Raw genomic sequence first — 18,985 nt, 5'->3', positions numbered from 1 at the left:
CCGGGCGCAGTGGCTCATGCCTGTTATCCCAACACTTTGGGAGGCTGAGGTGGGAGGATGGCTTGAGCCCAAGAGCTCGAGATCAGCCTGAGCAACATAGTGAGACCCTCCCCCACCATCTCTAATAAATAAACAATAAAAAGTAAGGCCGGGTGCGGTGGCTCACGCCTGTTATCGCAACACTTTGGGAGGCTGAGTGGGAGGATCGCTTGCGCCCAGGAGTTCGAGATCAGCCTAAATAACATAGTGAGACCTCACCTCTACCAAAAACACAAACGTTAGCCGGGTGTGGTGGTGCATGCCTGTAGTCCCAGCTACTCAGGAAGCTGAGGGGGGAGGATGGTTTGAGTCCAGGAGGCAGAGGTTGCAGTGAGCTGAGATCGTGCCACTGCACTCCAGCCTGGGCGACAGAGCTGGACCTTGTCTCAAAAGAAATAAATAATAAAGAGGAAACGGGTCCGTTTGTACTAACCTGGAATCGCAAGTCTCTCCTGAGCTTTACAGACCACTACAGACACGTATTCTGTTTTGTCTTGTACCTTTTGCTTTTAATTAAATCAAAGTGGCTTTCTAACACATGGCAGAAAACATACCGGTAAGAGTGACTGGCTGGGCGCGGTGGCTCACGCCTGTAATCCCAGAACTTTGGGAGGCCAAGGTGGGCGCATCACTTGAGGTCAGGAGTTTGAGACCAGCCTGGCCAACATGGTGAAACTCCAACTCTGCTAAAAATACAAAAATTAGCCGGGTGTGGTGGTGTGCACCTGTAATCCCAGCTACTTGGGAGGCTGAGGTGGGACAATAGCTTGAACTTGGAAGGCAGAGGTTGCAGTGAGCCAAGATTGAGCCACTGCACTCCAGCCTGGGTGACAGAGTGAGACTCTGTCTCAAAAAAAAAAAAAAAAAGAGTGATTTTATGCTGGCTAAAATCCCTTCCTATTAATTTCAGTGTCACAAGATTTGCTGAGAAAAATCCTAGCTTGACAATGGCATTTATTTGTGACTCTAAAGAAACCACCAAAAACACCCTCCAAAACCTGATTTCCTTGTTTGCTCGACCATAACACCAGTGTGGCCCGCTCCAAGCTTGATGGGACCAGAAATCCTACAAAAAGCCCTTGGTCCCAGCTTGCTTGAGTGTCGTGCTGAGGAAAAAACACGCCCACACATCAGCAGATGATGAGAAGCCTGTCTTTATTGGGTGATTTTTAGAGGCATTGCCTGTTGGGGGAAGGGTGGCTTACAGAAGTTGTCAGGGCATATACCCACCACCAAGAAAGTCATGAGTGACTCTCTCGTGACCTCGCTAAAACAATGAGCAAACTGCAGAAGGTTTTCAGGGAAAATTAACAAATCAGGTAGGGATGGGATGTGGGGTTCCCCATTCCCAGGGCTTTGGAATCCTTCCAGGTGATTATCCCTTTCTCTCTTTTCTCCAGAGACTGGGGCTTTTAAGAATGCACCATTTCCTGGAATTCTAGAACAGAAGAGGTGAGAACAGGGTCAGTGGAGGTGGCTTGGTTCTTTACAGACATGCCGTGGCCAATGAGAATTCCAAAGAGGGAAGGAAGCAAAGAAAATTGTCAGATGATGGGCATGGCCCCCTTGGCGGGCACAAAAGAAAGAAAAACTGGCCGGGCACAGTGGCTCATGCCTGTAATCCCAGCACTTTGGGAGGCCGAGGCGGGTGGATCATGACATCATGAGATCGAAACCATCCTGGCCAAAATGGTGAAACCCTGTCTCTACTAAAAATACAAAACTTAGCTCAGCGTTGTGGCACGTGCCTGTAGTCCCAGCTACTTGGGAGGCTGAGGCAGGAGAATCACTTGAACCTGGGAGGCGGAGGTTGCAGTGAGCCGAAATCACGCCATTGCACTCTAGCCTGGGCGAGAGAGCCAGACTCCAACCCCCCCCAAAAAAAAGAAAAGAAAGAAAGAAAAAAAAACCCTGGGTATCAATGACTATATCTCAAGAAGTCCACAGGGTTCCGTTTCTCTGAATAATCTTATTTAACAAACATCTTCAGCTTTGCAATAGAGGTCTTTGAATTAGAACTTGTCAAGCCCATCATTTCTCCCTGATAATGCATGAATTCAGTATAATTACCTGTGACCATCTGTGAACATTTAACTTTTTGTCTGGTCAATTTGAGACAGGAAGGGGAGATTTTCTTTCTCTATTCCGTAGCTGGGTATTGCATTTTTAGGATATATTTGATAGGGTGGGACTTTGAACTGACTTTCCTCCATTGAACCAAACTCCAAAAGTTTCTGTTACTAAAAGAAGGATAATAGTAATAATAACAAGGTATGGATGTTACAGATTGATATAAAAAACTGGGGACTTGCTTTATATTTATTGGTAAGCTTTGTTTATTTGGAAATCCTTCATGGTTATGTTTTTTTTTTTTTCTTTTGAGATAGAGTTTCACTCTTGTTGCCCAGGCTGGAGTGCAATGGTGCCATCTTGGCTCACTGCAACCTCTGCCTCCCAGGTTCAAGCGATTCTCCTGCCTCAGCTTCCCGAGTAGTTGGGATTACAGGTGCCCACCACCATGCCCGGCTAATTTTTTATATTTTCAATAGAGATGGGGTTCACCATGTTGGTCAGTCTAGTCTTGAACTCCTGACTTCAGGGGATCTGCCCACCTTGGCCTCCAAAATTGCTGGGATTATAGGCCTGAGCCACCACGCCCAGCCCCTGGTTATGTTTAAATAAGGCAATCCCCCCTTACCTAATCTGTTTTTATGAGCTATCTATCTGCATTAACTCCCATGTAGTAAGCGATAGTGGTATAATTTTGAACAGGTTTTTTTTTTTTTAATAAGCATCTAACGTAGCAGTTTTAAATTTCAAATTAGCACCACCAGAAGGACCATCATATGTTCTGCTGAGTTAGCAGGCACAAAGCAGTTAAAAAGCACACTAGCAACATGACAAAATCAAGTGAAAATAGTCCTACAGCTGTGCTAGTGTATTCTAAAGCTCAAACCTAGGATTCGGCCTATGGAAGACTCAATAAATGAGTTTGGCTTATTTGTTCTCGTTTAATATTATCCCCTTGGCGGGCTAATGTCCAATAAAATATATTTGTCTAAACCCTTGAAGACGAAGAGGGCTTCCTACGCATGCCAATGGACCCTGGTCTGAGGATGTAAATCTTTCCCTTATTCTGAGGGGTTCAAACCCCACTGGTAGAAATACCTCACGCTATATGCAGGTGCATTATGGTTGGCAGGTACAAATAATTGGCCAGGTGGCTAGCTAGTCCCCTAGTCAGGTGAAGGATATTTTGCAGCTCATAGACAATGACCAGTGTGACCAGCTTCTATAGTACCTACCGAGCATTATGCCAGGGTTTTTACACACATCATTTGCATCCTTACTTTAGTCCCATTTTACAGATAAGAAGACTGAGGCTCGGTAAGGTTAAGAAAGGGAGATTTTAAGCCACATTGGTTTGATCTCACAGCCCAAGCCCTCATGGATGCTTCCTGAGCTAGAGTGTTTTATGCTACGTACACGTGTGGACATACCCTCTGCTCCAATTTTCCCATCTCCATCATTATCCGCCGCAGCCATCAAGGACTTGGTTTCTGACTCGGTCAGTTCTCTGGCACCACTCTCAAACTTCTGGAGGAAAAACCTACAGGATAATAAAGATCCATGGGGATTTTCAAAAAGATCATGCATCTCTGTGTTTACACTTTTGTTTTTCCTTTAAGCATATCATCTGTTTCCAGCACTGGCAATAATTAACCAAGGTCTTAGCAAGCAAAGGTTTCCTTAAGCTGTAGAAACCAATGGTGGGCACTTCATTTTTAAGGTTTTGTTTGTTTGTTTGTTTTTGAGACAGGGTCTTGCTCTGTCACCCAGGCTGGAATGCAGTGATACCATCATGGCTCACTGCAGCCTCAACTTCCTGGGCTCAATCAATCCTCCTGCCTCAACCTCCTGAGTAGCTGGGACTACAGGTGCACCCCACCATGCCCCACTAACATTTGTATTTTTTTTTGTAGAGACAAGGTTTTGTCATGTTGCCCAGACTGGTCTGGAACTCCTGGGCTCACTCAAGCAATCCACCCACCTCAGCCTCCCAAAGGGCTGGGATTGTAGGTGTGAGCCACAGTGCCTGGCCCATTTTTAAGTTTTTAGTGTTTTTAATTTTTATTTATTTATTTATTTGAGACAGAGTCTCTCTCTGTCACCCAGGCTGGAGTGCAGCTGCACGACCTGGGCTCACTGCAACCTCTGCCTCCTGATTTCAAGCAATTCTTGTGCTTCAGTCTTCTGAGTAGCTGGAATTACAGACGTGAGCCACTGCGCTTAGCCAAGTTTTTAGTTTTTTAAAGTCCATTTGCCAAAGGAAATCCCTTACATGAAAGAATCTTTGCGGCTGGGCACAGTGACTCACACCTGTAATCCCAGCACTTTGGGAGGCCAAGGCAGGAGGATCACTTGAAGTCAGGAGTTTGAGACCAGCCTGGCAACATGGTGAAGCCCCATCTCTACTCTAAATAGGAAAATTAGCTGGGTGTGGTGGCAGGCACCTGTAATTCCAGCCACTTGGGAGACTGAGGCATGAGAATCACTTGAGTTTGGAAGGTGGAGGCTGCAGGGAGCTGAGATCACCCCACTGCACTCCAGCCTGGGCAACAGAGTAAGGCCCTGTCTCAAAAAAAAAAAAAAAAAAGAATCTTTGCACCTGCAGTCTTCTCTGCCCATGTTGAGGGCTTTGCATGGGTAGATGTGCGGTCAACTGACTCATGTCCTTTGCTTTAATGATGCTTGGCCGAATGACCAACACCAAGGCTGGCCATTGAAGAAATACTGAGCAACCTGGCCCCCACTGCACCCCAGGCCCACTCAGCAGTGCCGGGTACCAGACAGACTCAGGACAAAGCTTACTTAAGCTCTTCTTCATCCAGGTACCCGCTCTGGTCGTTGTCTATGAACCGGAAAACATCCTTCACCTGACTGGCTGACATCTTGGAGAGGCCTGACGTCTGGAAGAATTTTTGGGGTTCAAAAGTGTCTGGGTCTGAAGAACAGATAATTGGTTATTCTGACACTTGTTGGATCACATTCTATGTTGGGGCCAAGGTACTGAAAACACAGATAATTAAAAACACTTCAACAATATCCCTGAGCTACGGGGATGCTCAACTGGTCCAAGATTTTGGGACAGCCAAGACTTGATGGCTCTGTGATGGCATCCCATGTCCCCTCCGCCCCAGTCTTCCCTCCTCCACTTGGTTTTGTCCATTTTCCTTTTCCCTCCTCATCTCTTCTGTGCCTCCCCCTCCCCCGGCCCACTTTACAGGCTGTGTGGCTGAGCCCCCAGCATCCCTGGTCTAATTGGTAGGGGGAAATGCAATCACTGGATTTCAACAGGCTAAATGGCCTTTGGTGATTTCTTTTTCTTTTTTTTTTTTTTTTTTGAGACAGAGTCTCACTCTGTTGCCAGGCTGGAGTGCAGTGGCGTGATCTCGGCTCGCTGCAACCTCTGCCTCCTGGGTTCAACTGATTCTCCTGCTTCAGCCTCCCAAGTAGCTGAGATTACAGGTGTGCACCCCCATGCCCAGCTCATTTTTGTATTTTTAATAGACACAGGGTTTTGCCATGCTGGCCAGGTTGGTCTTGAACTCCTGACCTCAAGTGATGCACCGGCCTCGGCCTCCCAAAGTGCTGGGATTACAGGTGTGAGCACCACACCTGGCCTTTCAGTGATTTCTTGCTTTCATGTTTAGTAGGTTTCTTTTGTCTTACAGAAGTGTAATCGTGTGCTCAGATCCCAGATCTCTATAGTTTATCTAATAAATAGCAGTTTTCTTCTCTGATTCCATGAATTTTCCAGCCAAGCTCTTATTTATTTATTTATTTATTTATTTAGAGACAGAGTCTCACTCTGTCGTCCAGGCTGGAGTGCAGTGTAGCGATCATAGCTCACCACAGCCTCAACCTCCTGGGCTTCAGTGATCCTCCTTAGTTTCCAGAGTAGCTGGGACCACAGGCACATGCCACCATGCCCCGCTAGTTTTTATTTTTATTGTTATGTTGTAGAGATGGAGTCTTCCTATGTTGCCCAGGCTGGTCTCAAACTCCTGGGCTCAAACAGTCCTCTCACCTTGGCCTCCAAAAAGTGTTGGGATTACAGATGTGAGCCACCATGCCTGGTCTACATTTTTTTTTTTTTTTTTTTGTAGACAGAGTCTTGCTCTGTTGCCCAGGCTGGAGTGCAGTGGCATGATCTCAGCTCACTGCAACTTCTGCCTCCCGGGTTCAAGCAATTCTCTGCCTCAGCCTCCCGAGTAGCTGGGATTACAGGCACCCACCACCATGCCCGGTTAATTTTTTTGTATTTTTAGTAGAGATGGGGTTTCACCATCTTGGCCAGGCTGGTCTCGAACTCCTGACCTCGTGATCCACCCGCCTCGGCCTCCCAAAGTGCTGGGATTACAGGTGTGAGCCACTGCGTCTGGCCGCGTGGCCTACATTTTGATTTTGTGTTGCCTCGCTGGAGGTGCAAAGCTGTGAGGAAATCCCACCCCCGCCTCACGTCCCCTCTACCTCGGCATTCCTGGAGCGCTGCTGCAATGTCGTCAGCACTGAGCACGTCCGTGATGCTCATTTTCTACCTACTCACACAGAATAAATGAGAGGCGATAAGCCACAAACAGGAATGTGCACATCCAGGGGAAACACATCTTCCCAGGCCCACTGAAACTGTATGTGTGTCTAGATTTTTTTTTTTTTTTAAATTAAGACGGAGTCTCACTCTGTCACCCAGGCTGGAGTGCAAGAGCGTGATCTCGGATCACCGCAACCTCCGCCTCCTGGGCTCAAGTGATTCTCCTGCCTAAGCCTTCCCAGTAGCTGGGATTACAGGTGCGCACTACCATGCCTGGCTAATTTTTGTGTTTTTAGTAGAGACGGGGTTTTGCCATGTTGGCCAGGCTGGTCTTGAGCTCCTGACCTCAGGTGATCTGCCTGCCTTGGCCTCACAAAGTGCTGGGATGACAGATGCAAGCCACCGAGCCAGGCCTGTCTAGAATTTTTAAAATGTGATAAGCATGGTTTTGTATGAAGTGACGGGACAGAATATCCAAATGAAAACCAGATACCGAAAAGACCACAGCCCTTTTTGTCTCAGAGCCTTCTTTTGAATATATGCCAAAAATGAAAAAAAAAAAAACAAAAACATGACCCAAAGAAGGATTCAATTGTTTTCTTATAAAAATTATACTGATATAATCAGTCATTTGCATAGGCAGCCGTAAACCATGTTACACATGCACTGGCATTTTCCTACAGCAGCCCGAGAGATGCAATGTTGCAAATTCCATGTGGGAAAGGATACAGTTTGGGCTGCTTGCAGACATTCTGTGGAAGAAGGCATGCTACCTGTCCTGAAAGGTGGGAAGCAGATGGATGAAAAGCCCATCTCCCAGAGATTAAAATCCTTCCAGGTGTCAGAGCCACGGGCAAACAGGAGTCTGAGCACCTGAGCCTAATATGAATGCATGCAGTGAAGAAGAGTCTGGGGTCTGATGGATCCACCAGTTACTCACCGTTGTAGGTTTCCCCCCAGGAAGAATCAGGAAAAAGAGTTGAAGGAGCAAAACAACAGATGTGTTTTTGCTACCTTACTGACCTACCTTATATAGGCTAGAAAAAGTGATAGTTACAACCTCTTAGATTTCCTTTTCAAGGATCAAGTGGATGCAGCTCAAATGTCTTGTCTTACTCATGAAACCTCTTTTTTTTTTTTTCTATTTATGTCTCAAGGGAATGTGGGTGGGAACAGCCAATTGTAAAAAAAAAAAAAAAACAACAACAAACTTCAACAAACCTTAACTAAGATTTCAATTCTGCAAACGAACCCTGTTGGCAAAGTGTGGAGAAGGTTCTAGATGCCTGGTAAGGTGGAGATGGTGGCCTGAACTAAGACAAACACATACAGGGTACTCTGTAAGCTGAGAAGGCTCCCCCGATATTAGCAGGTACCGTTGGAGGCAGGCCTGTTTTCAGCTTTGGGAACTATGGGTGTGTAAGTCTGACCTCAGTCTGGAGTTGACAGACTCAAAGCCATTGTCACCAAGTGCACACACAGGTCTCGTCCGGCACAGGAGACAGGGCTAAGTGACGTGATTTTCCTACAAAACTCTTGACTTTGACGTTTCCCAGCTATACCATAAATTGCACACACTCAAAAGGCAAAAAGGAGGAAATCAAACGAGCATCCCCAACCCCCAAAACTAACATGTTCAGAAACAAATATTCTGAGGCTGAGGCCAGGACTAGACACCTCAAGATTTTGTTTCTGTTGTGACAGGGTCTTGCTCTGTTGCCCCGGCTGGAGTGCAGTGGCACGATCTCAGCTCATTGCAGCCTTGACCTCCCAGGCTCAAGCGATCCTCCCACTTCAGTCTCCCGAGTAGCTGGTACTACAGGCACACACCACCATGCCTGGCTAATTTTTTAAATATACATATTTTTTTGGAGAGACAGGGTTTTGACAAGGTTTTGCCATGTTGCCTAGGCTGGTCTCGAACTCCTGGGCTCAAGTAATTCTCCCACCTCATCCTCCTAAAGTGCTGGGATTACAGGAGTGAACCACTGCGCCCAGCTTTTGTTTTTTGTTTTTTTTTTAATTTTCAGCAAACATTTATTGAGCCTTTACATGGCCAGCACTGTGCTAGACTGTTCTTTTTAATTATCGTGGTAAAACCACATTCCATAAAATATATAATCTTAACCATTTTTTTTGTTTTTTTGTTTTTTGAGATGGAGTCTCAATTCTGTCGCCCAGGCTGGAGTGCAGTGACATGATCTTGGCTCACTGCAAGCTCTGCCTCCTGGGTTCATGCCATTCTCTTGCCTCAGCCTCCTGAGCAGCTGGGACTGCAGGCGCCCGCCACAACACCCGGCTAATTTTTTGTATTTTTTAGTACAGACAGGGTTTCACCATGCTAGCCAGGATGGTCTTGATCTCCTGACCTCGTGATCCGCCCACCTTGGCCTCCCAAAGTGCTGGGATTACAGGCGTGAGCCACTGCGCCCGGCCAATCTTAACCATTTTTAAGTGTATGTATAGTACAATAGTGTTAACTCTTGGCGCATTATTGAACGAGAGATCTCTATAATTTATTCAGCTGGAAAAACGGAAACTCTGTATCCATTGAGCTGCCACAACTGCCCTGTTCCCCCACCTAGTCCAGCTCCCTGGTAAGCATCATTGTACTTACTGCTTCTACGAGTTTGACTACTGGCCGGGCGCAGCGGCTCACGCCTGTAATCCCAGCACTTTGGGAGGCCGAGGCAGGCAAATCAAGAGATCAGGAGTTCGAGACCAGCCTGACCAACGTGGTGAAACCCCATCTCTACTAAAAATACAAAAATTAGCTGGGCGTGGTAGCCTGTAATCCCAGCTACTTGGGAGGCTGAGGCAGGAGAATCACTTGAATCTGGGAGGTGGAGGTTGCAGTGAGCCGAGATCACGCCACTGCACTACAGCCTGGGTGACAGAGCGAGATTCAGCCTCAAAAAAAAAAAAAAAAAAGAGTTTGACTGCTTTATCTAGGGACATCATATAAGTGTAATCATATAGTATTTGTCTTTTTCAGACTGGCTTATTTCACTGAGTATAATGTCCTCAAGTTTCATCCATGTTGTGGCATGTGTCAGGATCTCCTTTTTTTTTTTTTTTTTTTTTTCTGAGATGGAGTCTTGCTCTGTCACCCAGGCTGGAGTGCAGAGGCATGATCTTGGCTCACTACAACCTCCACCTCCCAGGTTCAAGCAATTCTCCTGCCTCAGCCTCCCAAGTAGCTGGGATTACAGGCACATGCTACCACACCTGGGTAATTTTTGTATTTTTAGTAGAGATGAGGGTTTCACCATGTTGGCCAGGCTGGTCTCGAACTCCTGATCTCAAGTGATCCACCTGCCTCGGCCTCCCAAAGTGCTGGGATTACAGATGTGAGCTGCTGGGCCTGGCCTAGGATCTCCTTTTTAAAAGCTGGATTCATGTTTTTTATTTGTTTGTTTTTCATTTTTATTTTTATTTGTTTTTGAGACAAAGTTTCACTCTTTGGGCTGGAATGCGGTAGTGTGATCTCAGCTCACTGCAGCCTTGACATCCTGGGCTCAGGCAATCCTCCCAGCTCAGCCTCCCAGGAGGCTGGGACTATAGGCACACACCACCACACCTGGCTAATTTTTTGTATTTTTTTGGTAGAAACGGGGGCCTCACGATGTTGCCCAGGCTGGTCTCAAACTCCTGGACTCAAGTGATCCACCCTGCTTGGCTTCCCAAAGTGCTAGGATTAAGGCATGAGCCACTGTGCCCAGCCTCAAGTCTTTAAAAAGTGCAAAAATAGATCCCATGTTGCAATCAGAAACATACAGTGGCTTAGAAGTAGACAGTTCACGCCGGGTGTGGTGGCTCACGCCTGTAATCCCAGCACTTTGGGAGGCCGAGGCAGGCAGATCACCTGAGGTTGGGAGTTCAAGACCAGCCTGACCCACGTGGAGAAACCCCCGTCTCTACTAAAAATATAAAATTATCCGAGCGTGGTGGCGCATGCCTGTAATCTCGGCTACTTGAGAGGCTGAGGCAGGAGAATCGCTTGAACCGGGGAGGTGGAGGTTGTGGTGAGCCGAGATCACACCATTGCACTCTGGCCTGGGCAACAAGAGCAAAACTCCATCTCAAAAAAAAAAAAAAGAAGTAGACAATTCAGGATACCTAGAGCAGGACCTCAGACTCTCCTGGGTAAAACAGTGGGCATCTTCACTTTGCCCCAAATATATTCTCCTACCAGGATAGTATACACCCTAGTGTCATCAGTGAACAGTTTCTCTCAGGGATACCTGCAGCCTCTCTTAAATGACCAAACCTCCAGCTGACACCCTACCTCTCATCCACGTTTTATTCCCCAGTGCCTAGCTCAGGACTGACCTAGATTTAGTCGCTCAGCAGTTATTTGATGAATTAATAAATAAAAATAGCAAAAAGAAGTTGAAAATACGATTCCCAACCAGCATCACCTCGCCCAGCCCCTTAAAGAAGTTTCTGAAGATTGAGTGTGGTGGCTCATGCCTGTAATCTCAGCACTTTGGGAGGCCAAGGTGGGAGGATTGCTTGAGCCCAGGAGTTTAAGACTAGCCTGGACAACATGACAAGGCCCTGTCTCTACAAAAAAATAATAATCATAAATCAGCCCCTGCCGGGTCCAGTGGCTCACGCCTGTAATCCCAGCACTTCGGGAGGCCAAGGCACGTGGATTACCTGAGGTCAGGAGTTCGAGGCCAGCCTGGCCAACATGGTGAAACACCATCTCTACTAAAATACAAAATTAGCCCGGCGTGGTGGTGCATGCCTGTAATCCCAGCTACTCTGGAGGCTGAGTCAGGAGGATCACTTAGAACCTGGGAGGCAGAGGTTGCAGTGAGCTGAGATCATGCCACTGCCCTCCAGCCTGGGTGACAGAGCAAGACTCTGTCTCGGAAAAAAAAATAATAATAATCAGCTAGGCATGGTGGCGCATGCCTGTGGTGCCGGCTGCTCAGTAGGCTGAGGTGGGAAGATTGATTGAGGCTGGAAAGTAACGGCTGCTTCAAGTTACAAATGCACCACTGCACTCCAGCCTAGGCGACACAGTGAGACCTTGTCTCAGAAAAAAAAAAAAAGGTTTCTGAAAATAAGTCTTAAGAGTTTTGACTCAGGTTTCTCACATTAAGTTGCCATAGAAACTAGCTGAGCCCTTTCTTTTTCTTTGGGAGTGTTTACAATTGTCCACAGAGATAAAACATTTTTTAAAAATCTGCTCATTTAAATCAAAGTAGCATATGGGTTAAACCAAGATACTTTTTATGTTCATGCTATTTTTCTGATAGAAAATAAAGATACCAGAGACCAGGCCAGGAGTGGTGGCTCATGCCTATAATCCCAGCACTTTGGGAGGCCGAGATGGGAAGATTGCTTGGGCCCAGGAATTCGAGACCAGCCAGGGTGATGTAGTGAGACTCCCATTCTCTATAGAAAAATATTATATTTATTTAAATTTTAAAAAGAACATATTCAGTGAACACGTTTTCTGAATCAATGAGGCGCTTAAGATGATAACTTGAATTCCATTATGTGCAATCTGAGCATCAAATATTGATTCAGGCCGGGCGCCGTGGCTTACACCTGTAATCCCAGCACTTTGGGAGGCTGAGGTGGGCAGATCACCTGAGGTCCGGAGTTCGAGACCAGTCTGGCCAACGTGGCGAAACGCTGTCTCTACTAAAAATACAAAAAAATTATCCGGGCATGGTCGTGGGTGTCTGTAATCCCAGCTACTTGGGAGGCTAGGGCAGGAGAATTGCTTCAACCCAGGAGGTAGAGGTTGCAGTGAGCCAAGATTGTGCCACTACATTCCAGCCTGGGTGACAGAGCAAGACTCCGTCTCAAAAAAAAAAAAAAAAATATATATATATATATATAGATATAGATTCACACAGAGATATTGTATAATTCCAGTAATACGAGGTACCTAGAATATTCAAATTGACAGAGACAGACAGAATGGTGGTTAGCAGGGCAGGGGGAAGGGATAACGGGAGTGAGTGCTTAATGGGGACAGAGTTTCAGATTGGGAAGATGAGAAAGTTCTGGAGATGGATGGTGGTGACAGTTGCACAATGTGAATATATTTAATGCCACTGAACTTCAAAGGGTTAAGATGGGTCGGGTGCGGCGGTACACGTCTGCAATCCCAGCGCTTTGGAAGGCTGAGGCGGGAAAATTGCTTGAAGCCAGGAGTTTGAGACCAGCCTGGGTTACAAAGCACTACCCCGTCTCTACAAAAAATAAAAAAAATAGCCAGACATGGTTGCGTGCACCTATGGTCCCAGCTACTCGGGAGGCTGAGGCGGGAGGATCACTTAAGCCCAGGAGTGTGAGGCTGCAGTCAGCTGTGATCACACCACCGCACTCCAGCCTGGGCAACAGAGTGAGACCCTGTCTCTCCAAAGAAAAAAAAAGAAAATTATTAAGATGGTAAATTGCATATTATGCATTTTATGTTGCATATCATGCTATGCATCTGACATGTGTTGCATATGCATAATGATATGTTTATATTCTGCATATTTATGTAATGTATATGTATATCATGTATATGTATATATTAACCATTTTTAAACGTTGATTCAGTAGTCTTCATTATTTTGGCCACCAATTCCTAATTGCTCCCAGGAAAAGAATAGGACGACGATGTGGAAATAGATCTTTTTTTTTTTTTTTTTTTGAGACAGAGTCTCGCTCTATCACCCTGGCTGGAATGTAGTGGTGCGATCTCGGCTCACTGCAACCTCCACCTCCAAGGTTCACGAGATTCTTCTGCCTCAGCCTCCCGAGTAGCTGGGATTACAGGTGCCCACCACGACTGGCTAATTTTTTTATTTTTTATTTTTAGTAGAGAGGGGGTTTCACCATGTTGGCCAGGCTGGTCTCCAACTCCTGACCTCAAGTGATCCACCCCCCTCAGCCTCCCAAAGTGCTGTGATTACAGGTGTGAGCCACCGCGCCCAGCCTGGCTGCCCTTGTGCAGACAAAACTCTTGAATGTATGGGAGACCCTCCTTCCATCATGTATGATGGGCTAGTTGAGAGCACCGTGGACCCACTTTCATGTTCTCTCAACAGACATCACTTCCTAAACATCTCTCACCTTCATCTTCTCTTCACGGACCACCGTCACTACCCTAGCCCAAGCCACCAGCATCTCTTTTGGGAATGGAAACAACTGTGGTGGCCTCCTAACCTTTCTCCACTCGGGGTCACCTCCAACCTAGCCAGGTGGGTTTTGAAAAAACCCAAGGATGGCTGGACTCGGTGGCTCATGCCTGTAATCCCAACATTCTGGGAGGCTGAGGCAAGAGCACTGCTTGAGCCCAGAAGTTTGAGACCAGCCTGGGTCACACGGCAAGAACCCATCTCTACAAAAAATGAAAATAACTAAATTATCCAGGCTCCTGGGCTTGAGAGGTCCTCCTGCCTCAATCTCCTGAGTAGGTGGGACTACAGGCATGTACCACCACCCCAGGCTAATTTTTAAATTAAATTAAATTTAAAAAAAATTTTTTTGAGATGGAGTTTTGCTCTTGTTGCCCAGACTGGAGTGCAATGGCAAGATCTAGGCTCACTGCGACCTCTACCTCCCAGATTCAAGCGATTCTCCTGCCTCATCCTCCCAAGCAGCTGGGATTACAGGTGTGCACCACCACACCCTGCGAATTTTTTGTCGTTTTAGTAGAGACAGGGTTTTACCATGTTGGTCAAGCTGGTCTTGAACTCCTGACCTCAAGTGATCCACCTGCCTCAGCCTCCCAAAATGCTGGGATTACAGGTATGAGCCACTGCGCCTGGCCTTAACTTTTTAATTTAATTTTTGTAGATTCAGAGTCTGGCTCTGTCATGCAAGCTGGAGTGCAATGATGCGATTGTGGTTCACTGCAGCCTTGACCTCCTGGGCTCAAGCCATCCTCGCTTCTTGGCCTCCCAAAGTGCTGGCATTACAGGTGTGAGCCACCGTGCCCAGCCCCATCATCCTTTTTTTTTCACATTTTAATTATTATTATTTTCAGTATTTATTGATCATTCTTGGGTGTTTCTCGGAGAGGGGGATGTGGCAGGGTCATAGGATAATAGTGGAGGGAAGGTCAGCAGATAAACACGTGAACAAAGGTCCCTGGTTTTCCTAGGCAGAGGTCCCTGTGGCCTTCGGCAGTGTTTGTGTCCCTGGGTACTTGAGATTAGGGAGTGGTGATGACTCTTAACGCGCATGCTGCCTTCTAGCATCTGTTTAACAAAGCACACCTTGCCCCATCATCCATTTTTATCTTTGGTCTTTCATTGGCACATTCCTTGTCACAGTGTAACTATTCAATGAACACATTTGTGCATGGAATGAACTGGCTCTCTGAATCTGAGTTTCTGCATCCAGCTGTCTCCGTGTGGTGACGTGGGGGATGGGGTGGGATCCAGAGTTACAAGAATGTTTGTTTATGAGATACTTCTCTACCAGTGTATTTCCTTTCCCACTCACAGACTGAGCAATAATTGGTAAAATAAGTTTACACATGGGGGTTTGGGACAAGCTCCTTCGTGAGACGAAGTGACTGCTGTTTACAAATGAAGACCGTAAAGTGTCTTAGGGCTCTGTGAAAAGGACAGCTTGTGAGTTTCCCAATGGAATGAATGAATAACAAGGATGGGGATCCCCAGGAGCACACAGCCCCCGTCTATAAGAGCTGACCTCTCCCGGGTTTACAGCTTTGATTACCCACGGGGCAGGGCAAAATGCATCCCTCGTGACCTACGATGGGTGTGGACATGGCACAAGTCCCCTAATTACCACTGGCCCCGTAATCTGTGGGCTCCGGTACACGGTGAAAATGCAAGTCCTGCCGGGGGCAGTGGCTGGTGTCTGTAGTTCCAGCTACTCGGGAGGCCGAGGCAGGAGGATTGCTGGAGCTCTGGGCTGCGGGGCGCTCTGCCGATTGGGTGTCTCCACTAAGTTGGGCATCAATATGGTGACCTCCTGGGTGCAGGGAACCATCAGGTTGCCTAAGGAGGGTGAACCAGCCCAGGCTGGCAACGGAGCAAGTCAAAACTCCTGGGCTGATCAGTAGTGGGATTATGCTTGTGAACAGCCACTGCACTCCAGCCTGGGCAACATAGTAAGACCCCACCCCTAAAAAAAAAAAAAAAAAAGAAAAAAGGAAATGCAAGTCCTCTTGTTCAAAGAATTTCACTTTGGGGGCCTCAGCGGATTCAATCGAGTGTGCAGGCTTTCTAAGTGCAGGACCCTGAAGACTACAGGTCTCACACCCATGAAGCCTGCCCTGCTCACAACAGGTGTGTGCAACATTGCCCAGTTCACGAATATGATGTCGTGTCATTTAACCATGGCAACAACTCTGAAATATTATTATCCCCGTGATGAAAAAGGGAAAGATATCCCAGGTCAGGCAGGGTGCGGTGGCTCAAGCCTATAATCTCAGCACTTTAGGAGGTTTGCCTTGAAGTCAGGAGTTTAAGACCAGCCTAGGCAACAGAGTGAGACCCCTATCTCCTTAATTTTTTTTTTTTTTTTTTGAGACAAGGACTCACTCTGTCACCCAGGCTTGAGTGCTGTGGTTCAATCATGGCTCAACTGATCCTCTGCCTCCTGGGCTCAACTGATCCTCCCACCTCAGCCTCCCAAGTAGCTGTGACTATAGGCACACGCCGCCATACCCAGCTAATTTATTTTATTTTTTGTAGAGACGGGGGGGGTCTCACTATGTTGCCCAGGCTGGTCTCGAATGCCTGGGCTCAAGCCATCCTCCCGCTTTGGCCTCCCAAACTGCTGGGATTACAGGTGTGAACCACTGCGCCTGGCTTTCCGGGCATTTTAATTTGTGGATCACCATGACTGTTATCCCAGCTACTGGCGAGGAGGCTGAGGCGGGAAAATCACTTGAACCCGGAAGGTGGAGGTTGCGGTGAGCTGAGATCATGCCATCGTACTCCAGCCTGGGCAACAAGAGCGAAACTCGGTCTAAAAAACAAACAAAAAAAAGATACTCATCAATTAGCGTGATATTTACAAGAATTTCATGTGGTAGTTGTGATAGTTAATTTTGTATGTCAATTTGAGTGGGCCAAGGGGTGCCCAGATTAAACATTGGCCAAGACTGCATACTTATGTTAACATGTGTTAAGTCTTTGCGCTGACATGTCAAGTACTTCTGTACTCAGCAAAGCAGCAAACATTTTCCACAAGATACCTCACTGCTCAGAACATTAAGGCAGCTATTGATGCTCCTATTTTACAGATGAAGATAAATTTCAGAGATTAGATGGCCAGAATGTACCAGCCTTCAGATGTGTGCTGAAATCTCTGGTTCCCTGCTTTTCCTACATGGCCTGGACTAATGGCTTATTTTGTAAGACACAGAGCACAGAACCCCAGTGAGAAGAAATTATGAATAAGGGCTTGTTCTGGCCCCAGCCAATGGACAGGATGCTATGAGAATGCATAAAGAATTCTGCAAAGGCTGAGGGCAGTGGCTCACGCCTGTAATCCTGGCACTTTGGGAGGCAGAGGCAGGGAGGATGGCTTGAGCCCAGGGGTTTGAGACCAGATTGGGCAACATAGTGGGACTCTATCTCTACAAAAAAATTTAAAAATTAACCAGGCGGGGTGGTACGAGCCTGTGGTCCCAGCTATTCAGGAGCCTGAGGTGGGAGGATGGATGGCTTCAGCCTGGGAGATCAAGGCTGCAGTGAGCCATGATCATGCCACTGCACTCCAGCCTAGGTGACAGAGCTTTTATTATTTATTATAAAATAATAAAATAAAAAAGGATTCTGCAAATGTCAGCCTACTCCTCTGCCCAAAATATATAACAACAAAGAAAACAAAGCAAAGATGTCACAGCTATGGTTTTGTTGCTATGAGAATACTCTTGTCAAGGCTGGAGGATGGCGCAAACATACTGTATTTAACCGCTTGTCAGTTTCACTTGCAATTCACACACGTGGCGCGTGGGCCTCTGTGCTCTTGTCCTGGGTCAGCCAATGTCAGGGGCGGGAGCAAGGGTATGAATGCTTCAAGGAAGGAAGGATGGACCCGGCAAGTTGAGTGCTTCCGAGAGGTTAGGATGAGGCTGCCAGGGCAAGCATGTGCGGATTATGGGCAGGGCGGTGAGTTGTTGCTGGGTAGTGCAGAAGAAGCTGTTCTGGGGTAATGCAGGTGGGAGGGGACTGGAGAAGGGTGCAGGTGGGAATGAGATCATAGGGGAGGATACAGTGCTGCAGGAAATGTATTTTTTAAATTTTTAAATTTTTTTTTAGATGGAATCTCTGTTGCCAAGGCTGGAGTGCAGTGGTGCCATCTCGGCTCACTGCAACCTCCACCTCCTGGGTTCAAGTGATTCTTCTGTCTCACCCTCCTGAGTAGCTGGGACTACAGGCACACACCACCATGCCTGGATAATTTTTGTATTTTCAGTAGAGATAGGGTTTCACCATGTTGGTCAGGCTGGTCTCGACCTCCTGACCTCAAGTGATCCACCTGCCTCGGCCTCCCAAAGTGCTGGGATTACAGCCATGAGCCACCGTGCCCAGCCAGAGCTGCAGCAGGAAATATTTTAAGACTCCAGCTGCCAATGGCCCTGGGGAAGGGGTATGTTCACAGGTGGGTCTAGGAGGGCCTGGCACCCCCTCGTGGGGAACACTCATGCTTCCTGAGTTCCTCTCTTCTCTCTTTTATTCCTGAAGCTTTCTGTCAGTACTGTATTCAAAATGCCAATGGTATTAAGTCAGCCTAGCTATGTAGAACTTTGGACTCAGTCCTTTTTGTTTTGTTTTGTTTGTTTTTGAGACAGAGTCTCACTCTGTTGCCCAGGCTGGAGTACAATGGCGCGATCTCAGCTCACTGCAACCTCTGCCTCCCGGGTACAAGCAATTCTCCCATCTCAGCCTCCCAAGTAGCTGGGATTACAGGCGCACACCATTATGCCTGGCTAATTTTTGTATTTTTAGTAGGGACAGGGTTTCACCATGTTAGCCAGGCTGGTTTCGAACTCCTGACCTCAGGTGATCCACCTGACTTGGCCTCCCAAAGTGCTGGGATTATAGGCATCAGCCACCGTGCTCGGCCTGGACTCAGTAGCATGAGTACTGGTCTGACTTTCTGGGTAGCCCAGAGCTGTTATGGGTGTCAGACTTTACGTTCCCAGTGCCTTCTAACTGACCCTCAAAGGAAGACAGAAGCTACATCATTTCTTATCAAAATGCTGCAAGAGAGGACAATTCCTTAAAATTATCTGAGAGACTACTGGCTATGTCTTTTTTCCCCCTCACTCTTAGACACTTGCTCTAAATTACTCAGTGAAACTGATGGCAAAATCCCTTTAGACCTTTGGCTGGTTGTGTCTTCGTG

The 18,985-nt window shown here is 47.0% G+C and overlaps 1 protein-coding gene across 21 annotated transcripts in view; it reads right to left on the bottom strand.

Moving 5' to 3' along the window:
* Positions 1-1,177: 1,177 nt before the first annotated feature.
* OCM (oncomodulin) overlaps positions 1,178-18,985 on the bottom strand; it is a 50,785-nt gene continuing 32,977 nt past the window's right edge. For 15 of the 21 annotated variants that reach the window (XM_055114898.2, XM_055114892.2, XM_034963612.3 and 12 more), the window contains 3 exons: positions 4,912-5,009; positions 3,540-3,649; positions 1,178-1,477 (listed from right to left, as the gene is read on the bottom strand). In XM_055114898.2, coding sequence (XP_054970873.1) covers positions 1,452-1,477; positions 3,540-3,649; positions 4,912-5,009 — 234 coding nt within the window. In that variant the 3' untranslated portion in view covers positions 1,178-1,451. Of the gene's footprint in view, positions 1,478-3,539; positions 3,650-4,911; positions 5,045-6,573; positions 6,642-7,574; positions 16,871-18,985 lie in introns of those variants that run through there. The other 6 variants (XM_055114906.2, XM_055114909.2, XM_055114908.2 and 3 more) reach the window with 3 other exon arrangements.

Source organism: Pan paniscus, chromosome 6 (genome assembly GCF_029289425.2).
Source record: "Pan paniscus chromosome 6, NHGRI_mPanPan1-v2.0_pri, whole genome shotgun sequence".
NCBI classification, from domain to species: Eukaryota; Metazoa; Chordata; class Mammalia; order Primates; family Hominidae; genus Pan; species Pan paniscus.
The sequence above is the reverse complement of the archived record's forward strand: the minus strand, read 5'-3'. Positions and strand labels throughout refer to the sequence as shown.